General features: G+C 40.4%; 1 protein-coding gene across 6 annotated transcripts in view; it reads right to left on the bottom strand.

The window, feature by feature from the left end:
• Positions 1-21,218, bottom strand: part of WWC2 (WW and C2 domain containing 2) — a 100,942-nt gene that overhangs the window by 47,667 nt on the left and 32,057 nt on the right. For all 6 annotated transcript variants that reach the window (XR_005819693.1, XM_040556375.1, XM_040556372.1 and 3 more), the window contains 3 exons: positions 18,828-18,937; positions 2,614-2,817; positions 1,523-1,599 (listed from right to left, as the gene is read on the bottom strand). Coding sequence is in view for 5 of the 6 variants with exons in the window: in XM_040556375.1 (XP_040412309.1) it covers positions 1,523-1,599; positions 2,614-2,817; positions 18,828-18,937 (391 nt within the window). In the remaining variant the exon portion in view is untranslated. The remainder of the gene's footprint in view (positions 1-1,522; positions 1,600-2,613; positions 2,818-18,827; positions 18,938-21,218) is intronic.

The raw sequence follows: 21,218 nt of genomic DNA on the forward strand, positions 1-21,218 counted from the left end.
GACAATTTGTAGAACTGTAGCCAAGAGGTGATTCAGTGTTTGTGCATTCCGAGTTGGGAGCTGACCAGAGTACAGTAACAGGAAAAACTGAGCATAGGACCACGTTTGAATATTCTCCTCTGACTCTTAGGTGACTATATTTACTTTTGGTCATGTGTTTTGTTCTTCAACACCACCATTAATTTCCCAAATATACCAGTGATCCCCTTGCCAACAGGGAACCTCTTTTACTGCTGTGCTGGCTTTAGAAAGAAGCTCTGCCCTTGTCTTTTCAATCTTGTTCTTGGCCGGGGTCCTTATTGTCACAGATTCTCCCTCTGAAGCTTCAGATTTTTTCTCCAACATTCTAACTGCTGAAATGGGTTTTCTCACTAATAACTTTCCCTTCTGTTTAAAAAATAAGGTACTACAAACCGGTATTTCTAAGGAAGGGCAGCCTGTACAAGCAGTCAGGAGGGCAACATCTGGACACCAGTTTTACAGTGTACTCCATCTTTCATTTATATCATTTTCAAATTTTAATGAGCTATTCCACATTCCACAATTCCATTTAAACATAAATTGTTTAGACTCCTAATTATAACTCATTACTCTCAGCGAAGTCTCTGAGGCTTCTGCGAGTGCTGCTCTGTGCAGAAGCCAGGAGGGGGCAATGGAGGAGCTGAGTAACTGGCATCGCCTGTGCTGTCTCTGCTCATGCAGCATCTGTATCCCAGCCCTCATTCAAGGACTGTGCTGTGAGGTGCTGTTTTTTCATCCTGCATGGTTTGATCTGATTTTTTTTCATTACTAACTACAGGAAGTCCAGGTTATCCATTGAGCACTATACGCCACAGCTTAAATAAATGAACTCCCTATATGGATTTTAAATGTCTTCCACACCATTTCCTCTTCATTCAAGATGAATTCACTAGAGACTAACCTGTGAATGAAAGTTCTTTGTACGGAGTTTGTTACTGACTATACCGAAAGGAGTTGACCAAATAATGTTTTTGCTTGTTAGCAATTTCAAAAAGTGAATAACTTTCAATCTTGACCGAAAATGTTCTATTTTGACAAATCAAAGCAAAGTTTTACACCATTACTGGCAAGTTTTTAAACCAACAGAAATTTGTGAGGCAGTTCATGTAGCTAATGGTCCATTTCTCACAGAAGAAAGAGTGCGTAAAAAGTCACCTAGCTGCACCTCATCTTTGCCTACTACTTTATTTTCACCTAATTATTTTTATTCTTCCTTTTAAAAGCAGGAGCATAGAAGTGAAAATAGACCTCCGATTTTTTTAAACCCACATCTTGTTAGAATATCTGTCAAAGTTTCACCAAAGTGTGCTCTCTAGAAGTAGCTGAGACAGCTTTAAAAATTCACTTAAAATTCATTAAAAACCCTTGAATGATATTTAATGACAATATTAGGAGGTTTCACTATCAGGGTACAACATACCTTTGCTAGTTCAAACTTCGTATTCTACAGTCAGGAAGTTTGCATACAGAATATAAATGAATATGAATTAAGAACTCTCACCCTTAATCTTGTAGTGGAGATTTCAGCCTTCAGAATGTCAGGGTCATACTTCGTGCTTGATGAGGAGCCTGAGAACACTTTTTTAAAAGATGAAAAAGGACAAATATTTAAGTACTTTTAGATCACTAATTACTCCCTTCCTTGACAAAACCCCATTGACCTAAAACTATAAAGTACAGAAAAACATGAAATACTTTACAAATATATGTCCTTTTATAGAACAGTCAGCATTGCAGCATGGCAATAATTAATGAACAATCAAAATTTCCCTTTCTTTCCTCTATCACTATTTTGTATCTCCCCTCCTTCATTCTATTGCAGAATCCAAAAGTAGCATCTCATTTTCCCTGGCTTTCTAGCCCTTGCTTTCTGTTCCTGTTCTTCCAGCTGAGACACCTCAAAATCATGCAATCACCTCTTCCTGGAAGGCATAGCTTCTAAGGAGGTTTTTGGAAAGCAAAAGATTTAATTCAGAAGTCTCAGAGGTCTGCTGCTCAGTTCTTCCCAAGCTGCACATGTTACTTTTATCACACCATCCATTTCTAAGAGAGATATTTAGCCAACAAATCAAATACAGGCTTCTGAAAGCACTTCACCATACACTAATTCCTCGTCCAATACTGTAACACGTATCTCTGCTTCACACCTTATCACTTCATACGTGCTGCAAGATTATTGCATGAAGCAGCAACAAATTCTCTTTTTGGTCTACTGCAGGTACCTGTCAACATAGTAGGGTCATTTCAGTATGCAGCCACGAAATGCAGGAGATCCTATTTACTTTGAACCTAGATTTGGCAGAATTTTATTCTGACAAACAGCGTGACAAAACAGAGTTCAGAGCCAACTACTCTAAACCAGGGCTCAAAGGAGTTCAATTGTATTGGACAGAAGAGAGCTCTTTCCAGCAGAATACCTTTATATTAAAAAAAAAAAAAAAAAAAGAAAAAAAAAGGAGGGATGCTACCTCTTAAAAAAAGCCAAAGTACAAGGTGTTCATAGCAAACCTTGAAAACTCATCCTAAAGCGAAACACGATCTCCTGCAGGGCACAGATCAAAGAGGTTACATTGTATTTTCTACTGTACTTACAGCTTGTACGAGAGCTTGATTTTTCTTTGTAGGCATCGTTCAACCGTACATACTCATCCAGTGCAAGTGCTAGCCTCTGTTCCTTCACCTGGTACAGCTCTTTCTGAGTACTGAGAGCATCCTGGGCTACCATAAGATAATCCTTTAACATTCTCTCTTGCTCTTGCCTCCATTGTTTCCTGGGATCTTCTATTTGTGTTGTTTCTTTATGGGAGGAAAAAGAAAGAATTTAAAGGTACTTCTGCTGAAACAACCGAATTGTTTCTTTGCTTGCAATCCACAGTTTTGGAAGTCTAAACCATAGCTTGGCTTTGCTTACTAAGCAGATGCTCGGTTTTATAAAAGTTTCTCTTTGCCACAATAGTGTGCTTCAGAAACAGTACTTCAGTGATAACTTGTAAAACTAGGAATTAGTGCACAATATGTAATGCTATATGTAGATCATTCTTACACCCCCAACACTGAATTAAAATATATGAAAACTTTTCACCCGTATTTTTTGCATCCAAGCATTTGGAAATAATAGGATCAATAAAAAGTCTTCGAATGACACCTTAAAATTAAATGCATTTCTGAAGAAAAAAAAGGAAATTTATTTTTAGCTATTACATTAAAAAAAACACAACCCCCACTTCATTAATTTTTGCAGCCATCTGTTTTTCATGTTTTATTGTGGTTCTCTCTCTCCTTTTCCTCTATGAAAACAGTCTTTCTGTTTAGCTTTTCCACTGCAACTGAACTGACGATGTAACATAGTTTTATTTATGGTCAACAGCAAGAGAGGGACACACCTGAGACACGTGCCTAAGACGTATGGGACCAAACCACCTTTCTGAAGAGTCTCCTCCTTTCCACTGACTACCCCGGTAATATAACCAAGAAGGCTGGAAAAGGCCCTTAAGAAGATTTTACGTGAAACACTTTAACTCAAGTAGCTACACAGAAGTAAGACTTGGGTAGAAAGCACAGAGAAAGCCATCAGATACATGGCAGTGCTATATATTACAGAAAGTAGTGACTATCAATCTAACCAGCACCAGGTTTTGATTTTTTTTTTTTTTTGTAAACAAAGAGGAAGAGTTAAGCTGAATGTTCAACCTTATCATTCGTATTTCCAGACTTAGCTCAGCACGTTTTGAAGCTGTCCAACGAATAGTCTTCCTTTAAGGCTGTACCAAGTAGAAAAACTGGTGTTCTCGTAAGACGTAGCCATGAAAAGTTTGAAAGCTGCATGCAAGGTGGGCACCACACAGCATTTTCTTTCTAAGTTACATACTATAAATCCATGGGGATCCACATTGACAGAAACATTCAGTACTAAGGTATTTAAGCACAAAGTATTTACTCTTTTTTTTTTTTTTTTTTTTTTTTTTTTTGAAAAAAGCAGGTGAAAAGGTTACTCTCTGGCTTAAGCTTTCTGCCACTTTGATTCCCTAAATTGGTTCACTGTGAGCACCAGGGCAGGGTGGGAGAGGGGAACAGGACCGTGTGGCTGAAGACACAGGGGAGATAAGAACTGCAGCACCCCATTGCCCCAGCCCCTATCTGAACTGCTGTCCTGGGCAGAGGGCATTCACTCAACTACACATTTTCATATCATATCACAGCATGGTTTGGGTTGGGAGGAACCTTAAAGCCCACCCAGTTCCAACCCCCTGCCATGGGCAGGGACACCTCCCACCAGCCCAGGCTGCCCAAAGCCCCATCCAGCCTGGCCTTGAGCACCTCCAGGGATGGGGCATCCACAGCTCCTCTGGGCAGCCTGTGCCAGGGCCTCACCGCCCTCTGAGAGAAGAATTTCCTCCTAACCTTTAATCTAAGTCTCCCCTCTTTTAGTTTAAAACCATTCCCCCTTGTCCTATCACTATCTATCTGTGTCAAAAGTAGCTCTCCATTTATTTTATAAGCCCCTTTTAAGTACTGAAAAGACTTTTTGTAACTGCTGATAAGGACAAGTTCTGGTTAATAACAATTTCTCATAACAACTAACTACCGGTTTTTCAAAAGCTCTTCTTGGTGCTAACATCCCATAAACCAGAGATGTGGAAATAAAAGAAGCTTCCCACAGACCTAACTCTGTAAAATCCTAAACCGACAATGTCTGTGTAACTCCTGGTGCTCTGACAAACAAACCAATTCACGTACCCCCACCCCATGCTGGTGACCCCCCCACCATTTACAAACACGTCATGCTTTTGTGTTTATACATGGGAAGGCATTTCCTAGGTGCACACAGTGGAAGCATGGAGAGTATAAATCACATAACCCAGGCGTGGTGCATAAAGGATTAACATGGAGAAGCTTTATGCACAGTTGGTTTTCCAATAGCCCCAACGCGAACATTCTCCAAAAAACTACCTCTAGCTACAGCCGCACACATCGGTGTTTGTAGCCACCTGCTCTTTTCCACAAAGCTATCAGGAGCACAAAGAAGCAAATCAATAGCTTTTCTTTCCTAAACAGTCAACACATGTCCCTATCTGTGGCCACTTAATGCCATTGTGCTTTAAGGCACCTCCACATTCCCGGTTATTTACCCAAGATAAGAAGTGCCTGTTTCCAGAGGTGTCCTTCTTTGTGAAGCGGGATGAAGAGCATGAAGCAGGATTCTCATGGGTCAGTGATCAAATAGGATAAATGCAGTTATGTTGCTTTTTTAGAAGAGTGTAATGATGTGATTGTGTTTTAAGAGTGCAACCAGCAGCCACCGAATAATCTTACAAGATTGGAAGGTCTCATCTTCGAGCGTGTTGTAGGTAATTGCCTTGTAGGTTTTAAGTGAGGATTGCTCGACATGCAGCCCAAAGACCAAATGTAGCCTGCAGAGTCCTAAAATGTGGCCTACAGATGCCCTGTCCTTGTGACTGCAAGAGAAGGACAAAGCTGATCAAGAGCAGATGATTTTTTATTGCTGACAAATACGACCACACATTTTCTTTTTGCCTCTCAAAGCTGCACGTGCAAAACAAAGCTCTGATGATATGACCTAACTTCTTTTACTCAGACAGTCGTAGATGAACTAAAGGTGACCCTGCCTTTTAAGAAGTGCAGCTTCAGCACACTGAGGTTTGGGTAACTGCCCAGGTAGGTAAATTGGCTGGCCAAACTATGCTAGGCCAAGTCTATCTGTGGGTATTTTATTCCAGAACGAATGCTCAGTCAAGAAAAACATAATCCTGGAAAAGGCAAAGCGTTATTGGGATCATTATCCCAGAACTGATACTGGTGTCAGCTTTCACCACGCAGGAAAGGCTCCAGAGTATTTTTCACTCCATGTCTTCCCAAATATGATGAAGTGGAAACCCCCCCCATATTAAATTACTTGTTTGGCAAGATGTTCATATATATATATATATATACACATGTGTATGTGTAGCAGCATGAATGCTTGTTCATTTATAATTTTCAGTCATCTGAACTGTAATCAGCATTTTTACCCCACAGAGGGAAAAAAAAAAAACATTGACAGAACTATGGATAATAGTTCTGGTATTGTAATGCTACATTGTGAAAAGTAAGTTCATTGAGCACACGTAATTTGAGCACATGTAAATTAAAAAAAAGGCAGAGTTCTCCTTTCAAAAACAAATATTTATAGTTCTCAAAGCTAAAGCCTCAGAAAGATAAGATTTTTTTTTTTTTCCTTGAAAGAGAGTGTCTCAAGAACCTGCTGTTAGGGTCATATTTGTACATACAGAATATTATTGGGGCAGTTACATGCATGGTACTGAGGGCACAGCTTGCTGAGTGTTTCAAAGTGAGATGTGAAGCCCTTTATCTTTAAACTACAGAGTGGGATTTAAACCACAAATAAGACCCCAACAGTCTCCTACCCTTATAATTCAACAGCTGATGAAAAACAAACTTCAGAGAGGCCCATTCCTTTTTTAGGGCAGATAGGTGTTTCCACTGGTGACTGCAACAGGGCTTACAACTTTGTCTAGAGCAGAAATGAATCATGCAAGAAACTCTATGGTTATATCTGTTCTAGAAAACACCAGCTGGACTTCCTCCCATCATCAGCAGTGGAGAACAGACAAACCACCTCCCTAGGCATCACCTCTCTCAACCCTTTCTGCATCACCAGATAGTTAAATTCACTAGTTCAGCTGTTTCTTGCAGAGAAAATGAAGATTTAGTGGCCATCATTTTCTGTGGCATAAACTTTGATATGAACAAAAGGCATCTCCTTAAAATGGATCTTTAAACAACTAAGAGTGGTACTTCAGGCTCTGTCGAGAGCAGTGACTAAATTTAGAAAAATATATATCAACTTTCTCAGTCCAATCACAATGCAAAATAATAAACTCTAGTAACAGAATTCATGGGGGGGCCATGTCTAATAGTTATGTTACACATTCCTGATGTAACTTGGTTTTAGCATCATCTGGCAAAGCCATTTGTGAATCAAAATTACTTGATTCTATTAAGAGATCTTGATTTAAAACCAATTAATTTAACTTTAAATAAATTACTCCAAGTACGTAGATAAGTAATTTATGCAAAATTACCAACCAGCAATTTATTTCCTTCCATTTTTAATGATCTGAGCGACTACCCCTGGCTGAGGGGAAGTTCTGGACGGGTGGAACTGCACAAGCAGCAGGATGGCATGCTCCACCCAAGGACGTTCCTGAGCACTGAAGTTATCACAGACCTGCAAAGTGGAAGATCGAGCTGCGTTGGCTTTGATCACCCTGCTATTAATGAAATACAATCTTCCTGGCTCACTGCCAGCCAGGTTTGATGCACTTAAACCGAGTGAAGGATCTGGCCCAAACAATCACTCGGAGCCAAAATACCAGGACTTTACTGCCCTTGAAGCGAGTTCTAACCAAAGAAATAAACAAAGCTTTTCAAGCTATAATGTTACACTTGCCTCATGTAATTATGCATAAGATATATATTATATATAGGACACACAGGACATGCAGGCATGTCTTTTTTTTTTTTTTATTAGATAGTCAGATGTTATGTTTCTGTCTGCTACCCAGACACTCTGCCAAATTTTTACAGTCTACTTCAACAGAAGGAAACTATTACCTTATCAGCAGTAGATCGTATTTCTCTAAAATACATGGAATTAAAATCCCACTAGAAAATCCCACAGGGAAGGGAACGGCTCCCTGACGCCCTACTGCTAGACATGAGAGAATTGGACATTTTACTACGGGATTAACAATATGTGGAAGCAATAGTTTTTCCAGCATCTCCCTTTGCCAAATAAAATAATAGTGTCAATTGGCTCTAGAATGACCCGTACGAAAGCTGTCTTCAGTCCGGCAGGTTGTTTTCAGGCACCACAGTTAAGACAGCAAGCGCTCCGAAAGGGCCCCACCAAAAAAATGCCGGAGATTCTGGACTGCTACTTGAGAAGGACACATGCAGAGCAGGTGGAGACAACGCTGTGGCATTACACTTCTCATCCAGATGACAGAGCTCTCATCTGTTTAATCACTTGCCCGTATTACTCCAGTTTGTAAGCATATAAGAATCTCAGAATTCTGGGACAGAATTTGCACTTTTCTGGTGCAGGTTTTCACTTGAAACTAGTTTCAGGATTTCAAGTGAGACTAGTTGACCTTTATAGAAACACAGACCAGAGCCCCAAGACCTGTATGGCAGAGGGGCATGCTAGAGCAGGGGGAGTCTCATCCATCACAGCTGTAGCTGTGATAAAAGCCCCCTTTTTGGTGGGGAGTTTCCACCATGTTGTCTCCACCGATGCTCCACAATGCTGCACATTCACATGTTCTCCTCTGCACAGACTGTGGTGTTCACCCAACCCAGCACAAAGCCCATTCGACACACTAAATCCACCCAAATACTCACTCAGCCAAAAATATTATATAAAAAGCAAGTGTATCGTGTCCTGGCAGTTTCTCTGCCTGAAAAGTTAACTGATGAAAAGATAGCTGTTACACCTAGCATTTCTGGTTATCTTGCATCCTAATTACGTGACTACCACCTCCAACCAAACAGATCCCAACTTTAAGAGAACAGCATGGGCCTCGAAAACTCAAACGCAGTAACTGACTACATTCAGGGCTCCTCCATCCCTGGAGTTTCTCCTGAAGTACAGCAGCTGAAGAAAGTGTCCAAACTAAGTCCAGTTTGGTCTTTGAATAGTCCCCGCTGCCTCTGCTGTGGTAGCGTTATGTCCTGTTCCACAGAAGTGGTTTGAGAAGGAGGGGACAGCTGGAAAACAGCCCGCAGCCTGCTGAGGGCAAGTCCCTGCAGAACGGCTGCAGCGAAGCCAAACTGGGGGTAGCCGTGGTGAGAAAGAACCGGGATTTCAATGGTATCTCGCACACAACCACCTCACGATGGCACCGGCACAAAACCACCGACAACCCTTTGATATATTACATCAGAAGCGGAAGACGGGTGTCTGATACCAACCATCACAGGGCAATTCAAGCTAGCTTAATGGTGGGTGGTGAAAGCAATTTTATAAACACCATTATGTAACCACCATGGATATGTTTATTCTACGAGTATATCCTGTGTTTCTTGATAAGCAAACTGGCTCTCAAATCTCCATTTTTTTGCCTGCAATCAGACAGAAGTACAGGTGGGAAAAAAGAGTGTAAATATTACTTCATCATACTTCAGCTGGCATAACAAATATTGCAAGTAACTGAGCTGCAAGCCCTAACCAACAGCAAGGGAACAAATGCACTAGCACTAGTTTCAGGGAGCATAACAAAGTGTTCCCGGACTAGCGTAAGGAATGTGCTTCATTGTTTACATACCAGAGGCTTTCTGAAAGACTTTTTTTTTTTTCTTATTCCTTTTTCTCTTCACTTCCCTCCTTTCAAAATACTTAGTATATACTTCGTAGTCAAACTCGAACAATAAGAAAAGCAATTTGCACCCGCAAATTTGAGGACAAAGTCAAGAAATATTGTATTGTTTCAAACTGATGTATTTGTTCAATAGGTACATAAAATAAAGAGCAGCACATTACAGAGAAGCAGAAGACTGTGCAGCCCAACAAGGTGACATATGCAGTGTCTTTACAATGATCTAAAACACTGCTGGATACTCAAAGAAAATCACATTCTACTACATTATATAAGATGGAATATGGCTTCTAAAGAGAGACATGAAGGAAAATTAGGTTATTCAGAGGATGCTTTGAACTGAGCTCTCTACAGTTTGTTTCCTGCCGTAGAACTTGCACAAGAACAATGCTTCCTCCCTTCCAGAAGCCTTATTCACTTTTCCATAAAATTATTCTGTGCTTGAATTGAAAATGAGAGAAAATGAGAATGTTTTCCAGCTCTACCGTGCAAGCGTGAGCAGATTTCCAAGAAATATTTATTCAGAGGTTTTTACTAAGAAATACTGAGCAACATGTTATCCTTATGGCACTTTAGTTTCTTCTAGACATTGTGGTAGCATATGCTTACACATCTTAGAGACGAGAGCAGTAGAAACTCTGAGCATTTGTTCTATAGACATTATCTCATAGGTAGGCAGGTAATGTTCTACTGCTATGGCTATCAGAAATATGACATGCGGGGAAAGAAAAAAGAAAAAAACAAACAAAAAAAAACAAGTATAATCTTTACATAAAAGTCAGCAGCTAAAACTATCTTTAACCCAGAGCCTTCATTGCCTTCTGTAGCCAGCACAGACCAGATTACTCTAATCCCTTCTTATTACATAGGACTCTCTGTAGCCAGGGGGCAGGGAAGATAGCAACCTATAAATGAGATTTAAGATAAGATGCACTGCTCTTGGGTTTTCACCATGCGTCTGCTGACAGTAAGGAGTTTTCACAATTGTTTCCCAAATGCCTGCATGGCACCACTTGCTTAAAAGACAGTGATGTGTCGTGGGAACAAACAGTACACACTTACAAAATACACAATCCTACTCTCTCAAGCTAATGCTAATTGCAGACTCATGGTGGGATTTTCAGATTTTTTCCTTGTCCAAGAATATGATCTGGCAATATGTGTAGACGTACTTCAGTCCCAGGCTGGAGCGGAGAAGTGTCACTCTATCCACAAAGTCCCTGTGACAGATAAACCAGTCACACAGGCATAAAATGGCATGAAAGCCTCTATGATTACAGCAAGAAAAAGAGCACCTGTAGTTAAAATATTGTTAGAACTGTCAAACAGTGTATGTGAAAGCTAGGCTTTGAAATTTTAAGAAGGAAGGAAACCAAGTGGGGAAATAGGGACCTTCAGTGAATTCTCATCTTGAGCTAAGTAGACGCAAATCCCTGTAACTCCGTGCTTCCTGACCTTTTAGCATCACTCTGACTTAATTTTCTTTTTCTCTGCGGAGGAATCAGTGGCAGAAAACAGCCTCTGGGAAAGAACCAAAATGTGCATTCATGCTTCCAAAGTGGAAAATTAAAACTAAGTAGGGAGGAGCTGCAGAAGCAGAGAAGGTAGATGCTCAACTTCTTTGAAGAAAAGCGCTGGGAGCAGAGGGGTGGAGGGCAGGGAGAAAAAAAAAACCATAGAATACAATGTAAAAAGTTAAAAAAAAAAAAAAAAAGAGATGCAATGAATTGAAATACAGCTGGGCTAGGAGTAGCTATTCCTCCCCATCCTTATCTTTTAAATACTGTCACTCAGCTCCTTTCTAATACCTTTGCCACTAACCTACCAACAGCAGAGTACCTGTTTTCTAGGTTAGCTAGATCAACGCCATGAGGAAAACAACCTCTTGCCTGGTTATTCCTGAGCCTGAAAATAAATCTGGAAGGAGATGAGTTATTTAGGAACATGTAGGGTGCTGAAAGCATGGCAGAACTTGTCCCAGCCCAGGATTCCCTCAGACTATTCATGTTGAGCCAAAAGTAGAAATCTTTCAGATAAGCCAAGGTCTCACAAAGAGAGAGTGTTTAGAACGACAGGACTTTATTCCCCGAGCTCTGTAAATTCCCAAAACGTACAGGAAACAGGCTTCTTGAGTACCATTAATACTAATAATGGAAATCAACTAGTCACATTACAAAGTAATCTCTCAAGTTTCAAGCATTTAAGAAAACAAATCAGGATTTCAGCACTTCAATCTATTATTATAGAAAGTGCTAATAGTACATTGATATCTCTAGCAATGTTGAGGAAAATAAAATTTCTGTCATAGACTGATACATCCCTGTGCATCTATACTTGCTAGCTTTTTCTCTTTTTTGCTTTTGCTTGTCTTTAGATATTGAGATCTGTTATTTGGACCCATCCAGAAACAAATGAAACATCACCACAAGGAGACACAGACTCAGTAAAATGAATCTGGAAGTTTACAGCTCAAGCGCAATCTTGATGATCACGAAGATCTGTGCAAGGATTTCAATTATCGCCCTTCCTTCCACCAAAACCACAAACCCACTGAAGTTCATCAATTCAGTCATGATAAAACAAAAGTTAACTTATAGTAATTCCCTTTGACAGTAGGTTGTTTGTTTTGTTGTTTGTTTTTTTTTTTGAGAAACTTCCTAAAATGTGATTCTAAGCATTTTTAATAAAGTAAAACTCTCTACTTAACTGGAAGAGTTGAAAAAAACTTTGAACAATTGCTAAACTGTGATGACCACACTTCTAGAACTGAAAAAAAAAGAACCCGCACAGCAAAAAAACACGACTCTCTCAACTTGCTATCAATTACAGCAACTATTGCTTAACACTGTATTACTTCAACAAAAATCCCAAATCTCTGTCATACTGAATGACACATTTACTAATTGTTCATTTAAGCCCAAAGTAGAAGTTGTTGAAAAAAGCTAGAGTCTTAAAAATGTGGCTTATAGCAATAGGAATCTACAAAATTTGAGTAATAAAGTCCAAGTATAAATCTGCATAGCATCAATTTTCACCAATGAATTACAAAACACAACAACCCTGCCCATCATTCTGGAAGTATATACGTGTTATTTACACAGTATGGAAATGAAGACGTTCATAAAAACAGGTCTGCTACCTATTTTACCTCTGTATTACTTGAAACTTTAGGCTTTTGTTTTGTATCCCAACTGACTAAAGCACACTACCTGAAAGTAGAAGATATTTAGATACTTGGCCAACCACTACGTGCTAAGAAACCTAGAAGTGTGCAAACAGTTATCATTTCTTAGCGATCCCTCCCTCTTTGTGCCAAATACAGAGTTCCTAATTGATGCTATCTGCAGATGCAATAGAAAAAAAAAAACTACATATAAATATGTTGACTCAACTTCCTAACTTCACTTATTCAAGAAAAGAGGAACAATATAGTTAAATCTAATTCACTCATTTCAATGAAACTCTCATTTTCCACAGGCCCACATACTTCTGCACCTACAGTCTGTAGACAAGCATGTTTACAGGGTGAATGTCCGTGGCGTTGACCATCCTTAAACTTGACTTCCCTTTCCCAGACCGTTTCCCACGCATGAGCCACTTCCACCAGCTAAAAGGGCTCCCACCCTACTCTTCTCCCATTGCCACCTTTCTGCCGCTGTTCATGTACACTCATCCGAGGCAGCGATCCAGTTCAGAAAAGATAAGCAGCAGTGGGGAAGGAAGTGGAGGAGGGGGGTGACGACTCACACACCTCAGGAAGCAGAATGCTCACCCATCGTCCTTGTTCCCTACACGGTCACACTGACACAACGTGGGGCAGGAACCAGAGTAAGCAACGATTACTGCAGCTGGCACCACCATTTAAGAACCGCACCTGGATATCACAGCCTCACAGTCAAAACTACTTCCTGGCAAGCCTGCACAGGGCACAGACCAGATGAAAGTTCAGGGGTGTAGTTTCAAAATGCCTTTAACCAGTGCTACTGCAAAAAACTGCTGTCCCCTGTGTCATCTACCTGAACGTTCATTCATATTCCCGGGTCACGTTCCCTCCCTTGCATAAACAGGGGTGTGGAAAGGAGAACAAATAGCAACTTTTTTTTCCCAGTGCCGGATTAGTTTCAACTCGAATCAGCTCCCTGATCTGATTCACTGTCTGGCCATGCAAATATTCATGCCAGTATAAGCAAAAACACTGCAGGGACAGAACAAAAGGCCAGAGGTAACAATAGAGTGGGACCAATTCTTTCAGAGATTCTATCAGCTTAAAAGTGTTTGCAAATCCAATCTTTACAAGCACAAACGTTTGCACCTAAGCCACTTGAAAACTGATGTTGGAAAACCTTCAGGAAAAAAAAAAAACTGGAAAAATGTGGAAGTGACGTCTTTGCTTGCAGATATATGAAATTAAGCGGAATAATAGATTTGTGTTATTTTTTGTATTGCTTTGAGTTCCTAACCATATTATTTAGCAAAATTAATGAATGTTAGCAAATTAGACATCTAAAGTGGTTGAATACGAATACACATGGGTAACAAAAATTTTAAGTGTGAACAACACAAGATAAAAATCTTTGAACTCTCCCAAACCACAGCAAGAAGGATCCTGCGCGAAAGGAACTCCTCAGTCCCTGATCACCAGATAATATCCCTTCAGTCATCCCTCTAACAAAGGGTGCTACTGAACCACAGGGTAAGCATTTAGTTTCTTACGGTATTAGCTACCCACATCATATGCAAGCATGTTCTGCCGTGACAGATGGCCTGTAATCTGGTCTCCCTTGAGGCTGGAAGTATCACATTAAGACTCGTAATTGGGGTAATATATTCATAAAATAATGACCTCAGTCAGTGTTTCTCAAAGTGGGTTACATCATCAGAGAGGATCATGAGAAAGCTCTAAGACAATCACGAAGAGCTAGAAGAAAATTGTATTTGAAAAGAACTCCACGGAAATATATAAAAATACACAAAATGTGTGATGATAATAAAACCAAATTATACTTAAACATATTGACACCAAATGCGCAGTTCCTCAAGTTTGAGGCAGAGTGTTTACGATTGCAGACTGCTCACAGCCAACTCTTACCCCTCTTTGGAGGAGAAATTGAGTTGCCACTGGCAATTAAGGCTTTTCTCAGTTTGTATGGGAGAAGGGAAGGTAAAGGACTAGGACAGTTAATTACAAAGCTGGGGAAAATATTTACAAGGTTTTATTTTAAGATCTATTGATATGAATATTTGAAGAATTTAATCTTTCATTATAGAAATTTGGCAGAATTTTTTATAACATTGCAAGTTCCAGCCTAGTACTTTTTTCTTGAAATCAACAGGACTTTTGGCTCTATCCATCCTCAAAAAGAGTAGACTAAGTCTTAGCAATGTGCACTAGTGGAAATTCCACCATTGAAATTTTCAACCTTAAGTTTTTAACAGAAGAGACGGGAACAACCAGAAGTAAAACCTCCTGAATTTACTTTTTTTTTGCACTAAGATCCATCCTGCTGCTCATGGTTTAATGGTTTTGATTGAGAAACCTAACAAGATTGGCCAGTTTTACTACTGTTGCTCCAAGTTCTGTGGACAACCTGCAACTTACATCTGCCCATTTGGTCCTCCTCCTAGCAATGGATGCAGTTTGTTTTTCTCCCTCACTGAATTTCTTTGTCCACTAAAAGAATTAACAAAATTGGAATTGATACAGTTAAAAGAAAGAGAGTCTTCTAACATATCCACTGGCCTGACACACAATTTTACCAGTTCAAAACCACAAAGCATATCCAACACATCTGAATTATTACATTAATAAAGCAGTAAGCAGGAGCTCCATACTAGAGATGTCAATAATATCAAAACAGTATGTTGCACTCCAGTAAGATGAAGTAAAAGTTTTAATGTCTACATTTGGCACATTAGACCTGCTTAGAAGACCCTTAGGCAGCTTACTGCCCAGCAATTTGGTTAATCCTCACCCAAACATTGCAAAATACAGTGCACAAAAATAAAACATAGTTTTGTTTTACAAAACAATAATTTTCACCAAAATTGCTATAAATCAACCTGTATTAATAAAACAGGAACCAAATACTCTGCCAAACACTGGATGGAAACCAGTTTAACCACACCAAGGTCCAAACTACACCACTGTCATACATCATATGTGTTAATATAAAGAAACCCAGCTAATCACACTTGTTTGTACTAGCCTCAGAAAGATGACCATATTCAGATGGATATACATACACTATTCTTCTCTCTTAGGTGGAAGCATTAGTGTTTGTAGTATATTACTATTTTCAACATAACTCCAAGACAATGCTGTCCAGGCCTCAGCTCTTTACATGTGTGAAACAGAACTTCAACCCATGAGAAATTTCTAACACTCAGGAATTCACAGTCAATGCACAACAATAGCATTTAAACAGACAAAAAAAAATCTAAAAACACTCATTTCTAAAAAAAAAAAAAAAAGGAAACTATAGGACTGACATTTTTAAAAGTGATTAAAAATTTTGAACATATATAGAATAAAAGAGCATGATTATCAGAGCAGTGATCTGAAAGCACTTTCAAAGCACCCCAAAATGTTGATTACCTGCTTTACAGCTTAAGTTTTATAATAAGACAAGTTTCATTTTGTAATAGCATTTAGATTCAGAAGCAAATCCTTTTCTTTCTTCATCTTCTAAATTCAGTCAAGTATGTCCTCATTATTTATTTTTTAAGTTCAGAAATGTTTAATACATGTAAGATCAGTGGTCTTTCACTGTTATTCCAATAAAATAGGACTATAAAACCCCAAATGAGGTTACTGGATGGGATTCAGTTCAAGATTATGATTAGGGGTCTACCTGCAGGTGTTCAACAAGCATAGCAGATGTCTAATGTCCCATTCTATTTATCAGAGTTCCAGTCCAAACCAACCAAAGGAGCTTAAATCAGCTCAACGTCAAAGCAAACACCCAACCAGTCATTTATATCACACTGTTCTTTATACTGGCTATACTAACTACATAGCTATTGACTACAACAGCGGTTTAGACATCTTGGGCTTGATTCACTTGCACATACATCTGAGATGCCACTGGGTGAAAGCTGAAGAGGAGGCTGTTTCTGAAGACGAACTCTCACCACCTCTGCCCTACCTACTGACCTTGTGCAGTAGTGTCTGCTAATGTAAAGCATCTCAAATGGCCACTGTCTTGGGTTTACATGGCAAGGGCTTGGTAGCAGAGGGCTGCAGGGGTGGGCTCTGTGAGCAAAGCCCAGCAGCTGCCCCATGTCAGATCAGAGCCGGCTCCAGCCGACTCCAAAAGGGACCTGCCGCTGACCACAGCCAAGCCAGGGAGTGACGCTGGTTGGGCCTCTGGGACAGCAGAGTTAAGGAAGGGGAAAAAACTGCTGTGCAATAGCAGCTGGGAGAGTGAGAAAATCTAAGAGACACAGCCCTGCAGACCCGCAGGTCAGTGCAGCAGGAGGGCAGGAGGTGCTCCAGGCACACAGCAGCAGTTTCCCTGCGGCCTGTGGAGAGGCCCCTGGTGGAGCAGGCTGTCCCCCTGCAGCCCATGGGTCCCACATGGAGCAGATCTCCACGCTGCAGCCTGTGGAGGAGCCCCCGGTGGAGCAGGTGGATGTGGCCTGGAGGAGGCTGCGGCCCATGGAGAGCCCCCGCAGGAGCAGGCCCCGGGCCGGAGCTGCAGCCCGTGGAGAGGAGCCCACGCAGGAGCAGGGGGTCTGGGGGGAGCTGCCGCCCGTGGGGGACCCGAGCTGGAGAAGTTTGCTCCTGGGGGATGGACCCTGTGGTACAGAGCCGTGTGGGAGCAGTTCTTGAGGAGCTGCCGCCTGTGGGCAGCCCCCGCAGGCTCAGTTCGGGAAGGACGGCATCCCGCGGGAGGGACCCCACGTGGAGCAGGGGCAGAGAGTGACCGTGAAGGAGCGACGGAGACGAAGCATCAGGGACTGACCGCAGCCCCCATTCCCCATTCTCCTGTGCCACTCAGGGGGAGGACATAGAGGAGGGTGGGTGGGGGGAAGGTGTTTTTGGTTTGCTTTTAGTTTCTCACTGTGCTAGTCTACTAGTGATATGCAATAAGCTATATTAATCTCCCTACAGTGAGTCTGTTTTGCCCATGACGGTAACTGGTGAGCAATCTCCCTTTCCTTATCTCAACCCTTGAGCCCTTTCCATTGAATTTTCTCCCCTTTTTCCTTTGAGGAGGGGGAGTGAGAGATCAGCTGGAGTGGAGTTCAGTTGCATAGCAGGGTAAAACCACCACAGGCACAGGCACCTTATTATTCTTTAAGTACACTGCACTGCTAGCACATATACAGGCACTTACAATCAGGTATTTTAAATGGAATCCTTTCTATTATGTTATAAAAGAGCATTTCTAAGAAAAGAGAGAAAGGTATCAATTAGGATGGACTAATGAAGACATAAAAAGAAGACAGAAATGCTTTCAGTAATGTATTCATTTGGTTAAGTCTAACATGGATTGCATTTCAAATTTTTTTGCTGTAGTTTTGTATGCTTTAGCTATAACTCCTATGCAATTAAAAATATATGTAGAAGTAGATGTAGTCATTCTGCAAAAGATTTGCTTGTAAGCCTTGTGAAGCCAATAACATTATACCAAAGGTCAACTTTTCCCTAGCATTTTGATCCCCATTCCCTTTCCAATTACTGCAAGATACGGCATTATATATAGCTTGAACTGTATTCTACAACATTCTTAAAACTACAATACATTTGCCAGACCACACACACAAATTGCAAATTACCCCCCACACTCCATACTGCCTAATCTACATAGCTCCTTTCAGTAGTCTGACTGAAGCCAGTTTTTGGTTACTCATGTCTGACTATACTCATACCCACCAGTGTGCATTGCTGAATATGTAATAGCCATCCAACATCCTACACTTTACAGGTACCAACAGATGTAAACCATCTTTATTTACCATACATTACATGGACTTCTTCCACAGAGAAAGATTAAGAGTGAATAATTGTGAATAACTTTGAGTACACTTGCAACCATTCCCAAACCCAGGCACAGCAATGTGATAATTTGATTATTGAACATGACGAATCATTACTATAACTACAATTCTGTATTGGGTTTACGTCGCAAGGTTTTGGTAGCAGGGGGGCTGCAGGGCTGGCCTCTGTGAGACAAGTCCAGAAGCTGCCCCATGTCAGATAAAAGCCAGCTCCAGATGGCTTAATTTTATCCCCCTTTCCCTTCGAGAAAGTGGCTGTGGTAGAGTTTGGCTGCCCAGCAGGGTAAAACCACCACATAAGAAATCTTTTCCTACTCCTCGTTACACTTCAGGAGCTTCTCAGGAAAGTCTAATTGTGATGAGCCTTCCTATAAAATCAATATGGCAAACTGAAAAAATACTTACGGTTGATGTGATCGATATAGTACACACCAATCTGAGGATCGTACGCAGCTTCCCATCCCCACGGCAGTTCATCCCCAACACAATCCGCAAATGACAAGGGTTTTGTTAACCTACAAATAAAGAAACAAGTTCAAGGTATAGCTTCTCTCTCTTCCCTACGTATGTTTGTTATTTGTATGAATTCCTATTGTGACAAAAGCTAAAGAATGACGATACGAAGAAAGGAGAGTTATCCCACCAACCCCCCTTACAGTTTAGGCTCTTGATTCTTTTTCCCCTACTCCATCCTTATGAATTCATTAACTCCAAGAACATAACATAAATTATTGCAAACATTTTCCAGTACAGGTACTCAAGTGAGAAATTCATTGCAACATCTTTCACATTTGACAGTTCAAAATTAAACAACAACCAATAGCTTGTAAAAGAACAATCTACATCCCTATTTGTCCTCAGAAGAACTAGACCCTTCAACCTTGAGACTGTGATGACAACACTGGATTTCAAGGTCGTCTTTTCTAACGACCGTAGACAGAAAACACAGAAAAGAAAATATAACCATCTAAGATGCTGCTAGCAGCACTTTACCAATCCATGTACTTGAATAAAATTAGCAGCAGTTTGGAGAAGTGCATAGAGTAGACATTTTATAAGTAACATTCAGTAGACATTCAGATGTTCACACGGTTCCTTTTTAGGAAGATAGATAATTAAAGTTTTTCATTTTAATTACCTATTTGCAACACGAAATAGTTTGGTAACAATAATGCATGCAATTTTTTTTGACCGGGGCTGAGCAAAGCTTGCATCATCATGTTATTGCTGGTTTGGGGGAAAGAAACAAGTATTAAGTATTGAGTTTCCTGTTGATAAAACCACAGCCATGTCACTCACTGATATATTTAAAAGGAAAAACAAAAGATTTAAGATTATCACTGTAATGTTAGTACATACTCAGAATTTAAAATAAAAATCCTGACACTAGGATTACCAAGCGCAGTTTGTGGGACACACAAGTATACCTTTGCTCACCGAAGCTTTTATCTCATCATGAAAATTCCATATAAATAAAAAGTTAACCATCTAATTCACATAGGGTTTTTTGGGGTTGGTATTTTTTAATAATTATTTGCAAATTTCCAAATTTTCCAAAACAAACCAGTTTATCAACATTTTTTGTGAGGAATGGCAGAGAAAAGATTGGCATATTTTACTTTCTACAAAATGAAAGGGCTTTTTTGTGCAGAAAACACTACAGAGAAAATACTTTAAAAAGCTACTGAATTAAGTTTTTCATGTAGCTGAGCACAGTTTTGATTTCAAAATTATTGTCCCACAGAAAAATTATTGATGGATTTGACCTATCAATTCTTAAAGTAGGGCAATACTTTGTTCCTGCAAATTAGGGTTGTAGAAATTACAAATAATCAAGCTCTAATGCTCCAAAATTTCTGCAGAGTGGACAGTTGTTTTTTTCTTAAATTGTAAGCATGAATCTATGTTCTTGTATTTCTCTAAAGTTTAAAATATAATCCCATGAAAGTTACTGATACTTAATTTTGACAAACAAAACAAAGCAAACACAAAGCAAGTTTCCTAATTTACTGCCACATACAAACTGCTGTGCAAAACACTAAACACACTGGAAACTGACAAAACTCAGGTGAAAACACCAATGTGAAATTACATCTGGATCACTAAGGTATAAAATACAGACTGTAAGCAGCACAAGAGAGCAGTGAGAAAAGTTTATCGGGAGAGGTTATCCACAAGAATGGCCAGCCACCGCCACTTTTCGCAGCACCGTGAAAAGATGTAGCTTCTGTAGTACCTGTTTTCCTTCTTCTCTGTCGTAACCCACCGCATGCCGCCTTGCCACAGTCCAGGAACAACTATTCTACAGGAAAAAGCTGCAAGCTGCTGGGGTTACCAGCTGCCCTGCCAGATCAAACGCACCTGCCCAAACGCTAACAATTAGCAGTTACCAGCATCACAGCAAAGATCACTGCCTTGTTTGCAAATAGGAACAGCTAGACAGAAAGAGGGGGATCTTAGGAAAGCAGGAGAAGCCTTTGAAAACCAGGATAATACAATCGTAGCTTCAGTCAGGCTGTCCGCAGCACGCAGCGGAGTGAACACCGGGTACCTGTGATAGAGAGTTCCCAGGCCGCTACTCAGAGGAAACATCAATGGCATGAAAGCAAGAGCCCTTCAGCGCGGCCGGTTAGTCGTGTGGACCTGTGCCAGCTACGAAGGAGCATCGTGCTGCGAAGAAAGTCCTGCCTCGAATTACATTACAGACGTGGATTTTCATAAAACATTTCTTACACTGAAAAAAAATAATAAAAAATCCGCCTCATCCTTAGCTTTAACGTTATAGTATTGAACTGC

The sequence above is a fragment of the Cygnus olor genome, chromosome 4, assembly GCF_009769625.2.
Source record: "Cygnus olor isolate bCygOlo1 chromosome 4, bCygOlo1.pri.v2, whole genome shotgun sequence".
Taxonomy (NCBI): Eukaryota; Metazoa; Chordata; class Aves; order Anseriformes; family Anatidae; genus Cygnus; species Cygnus olor.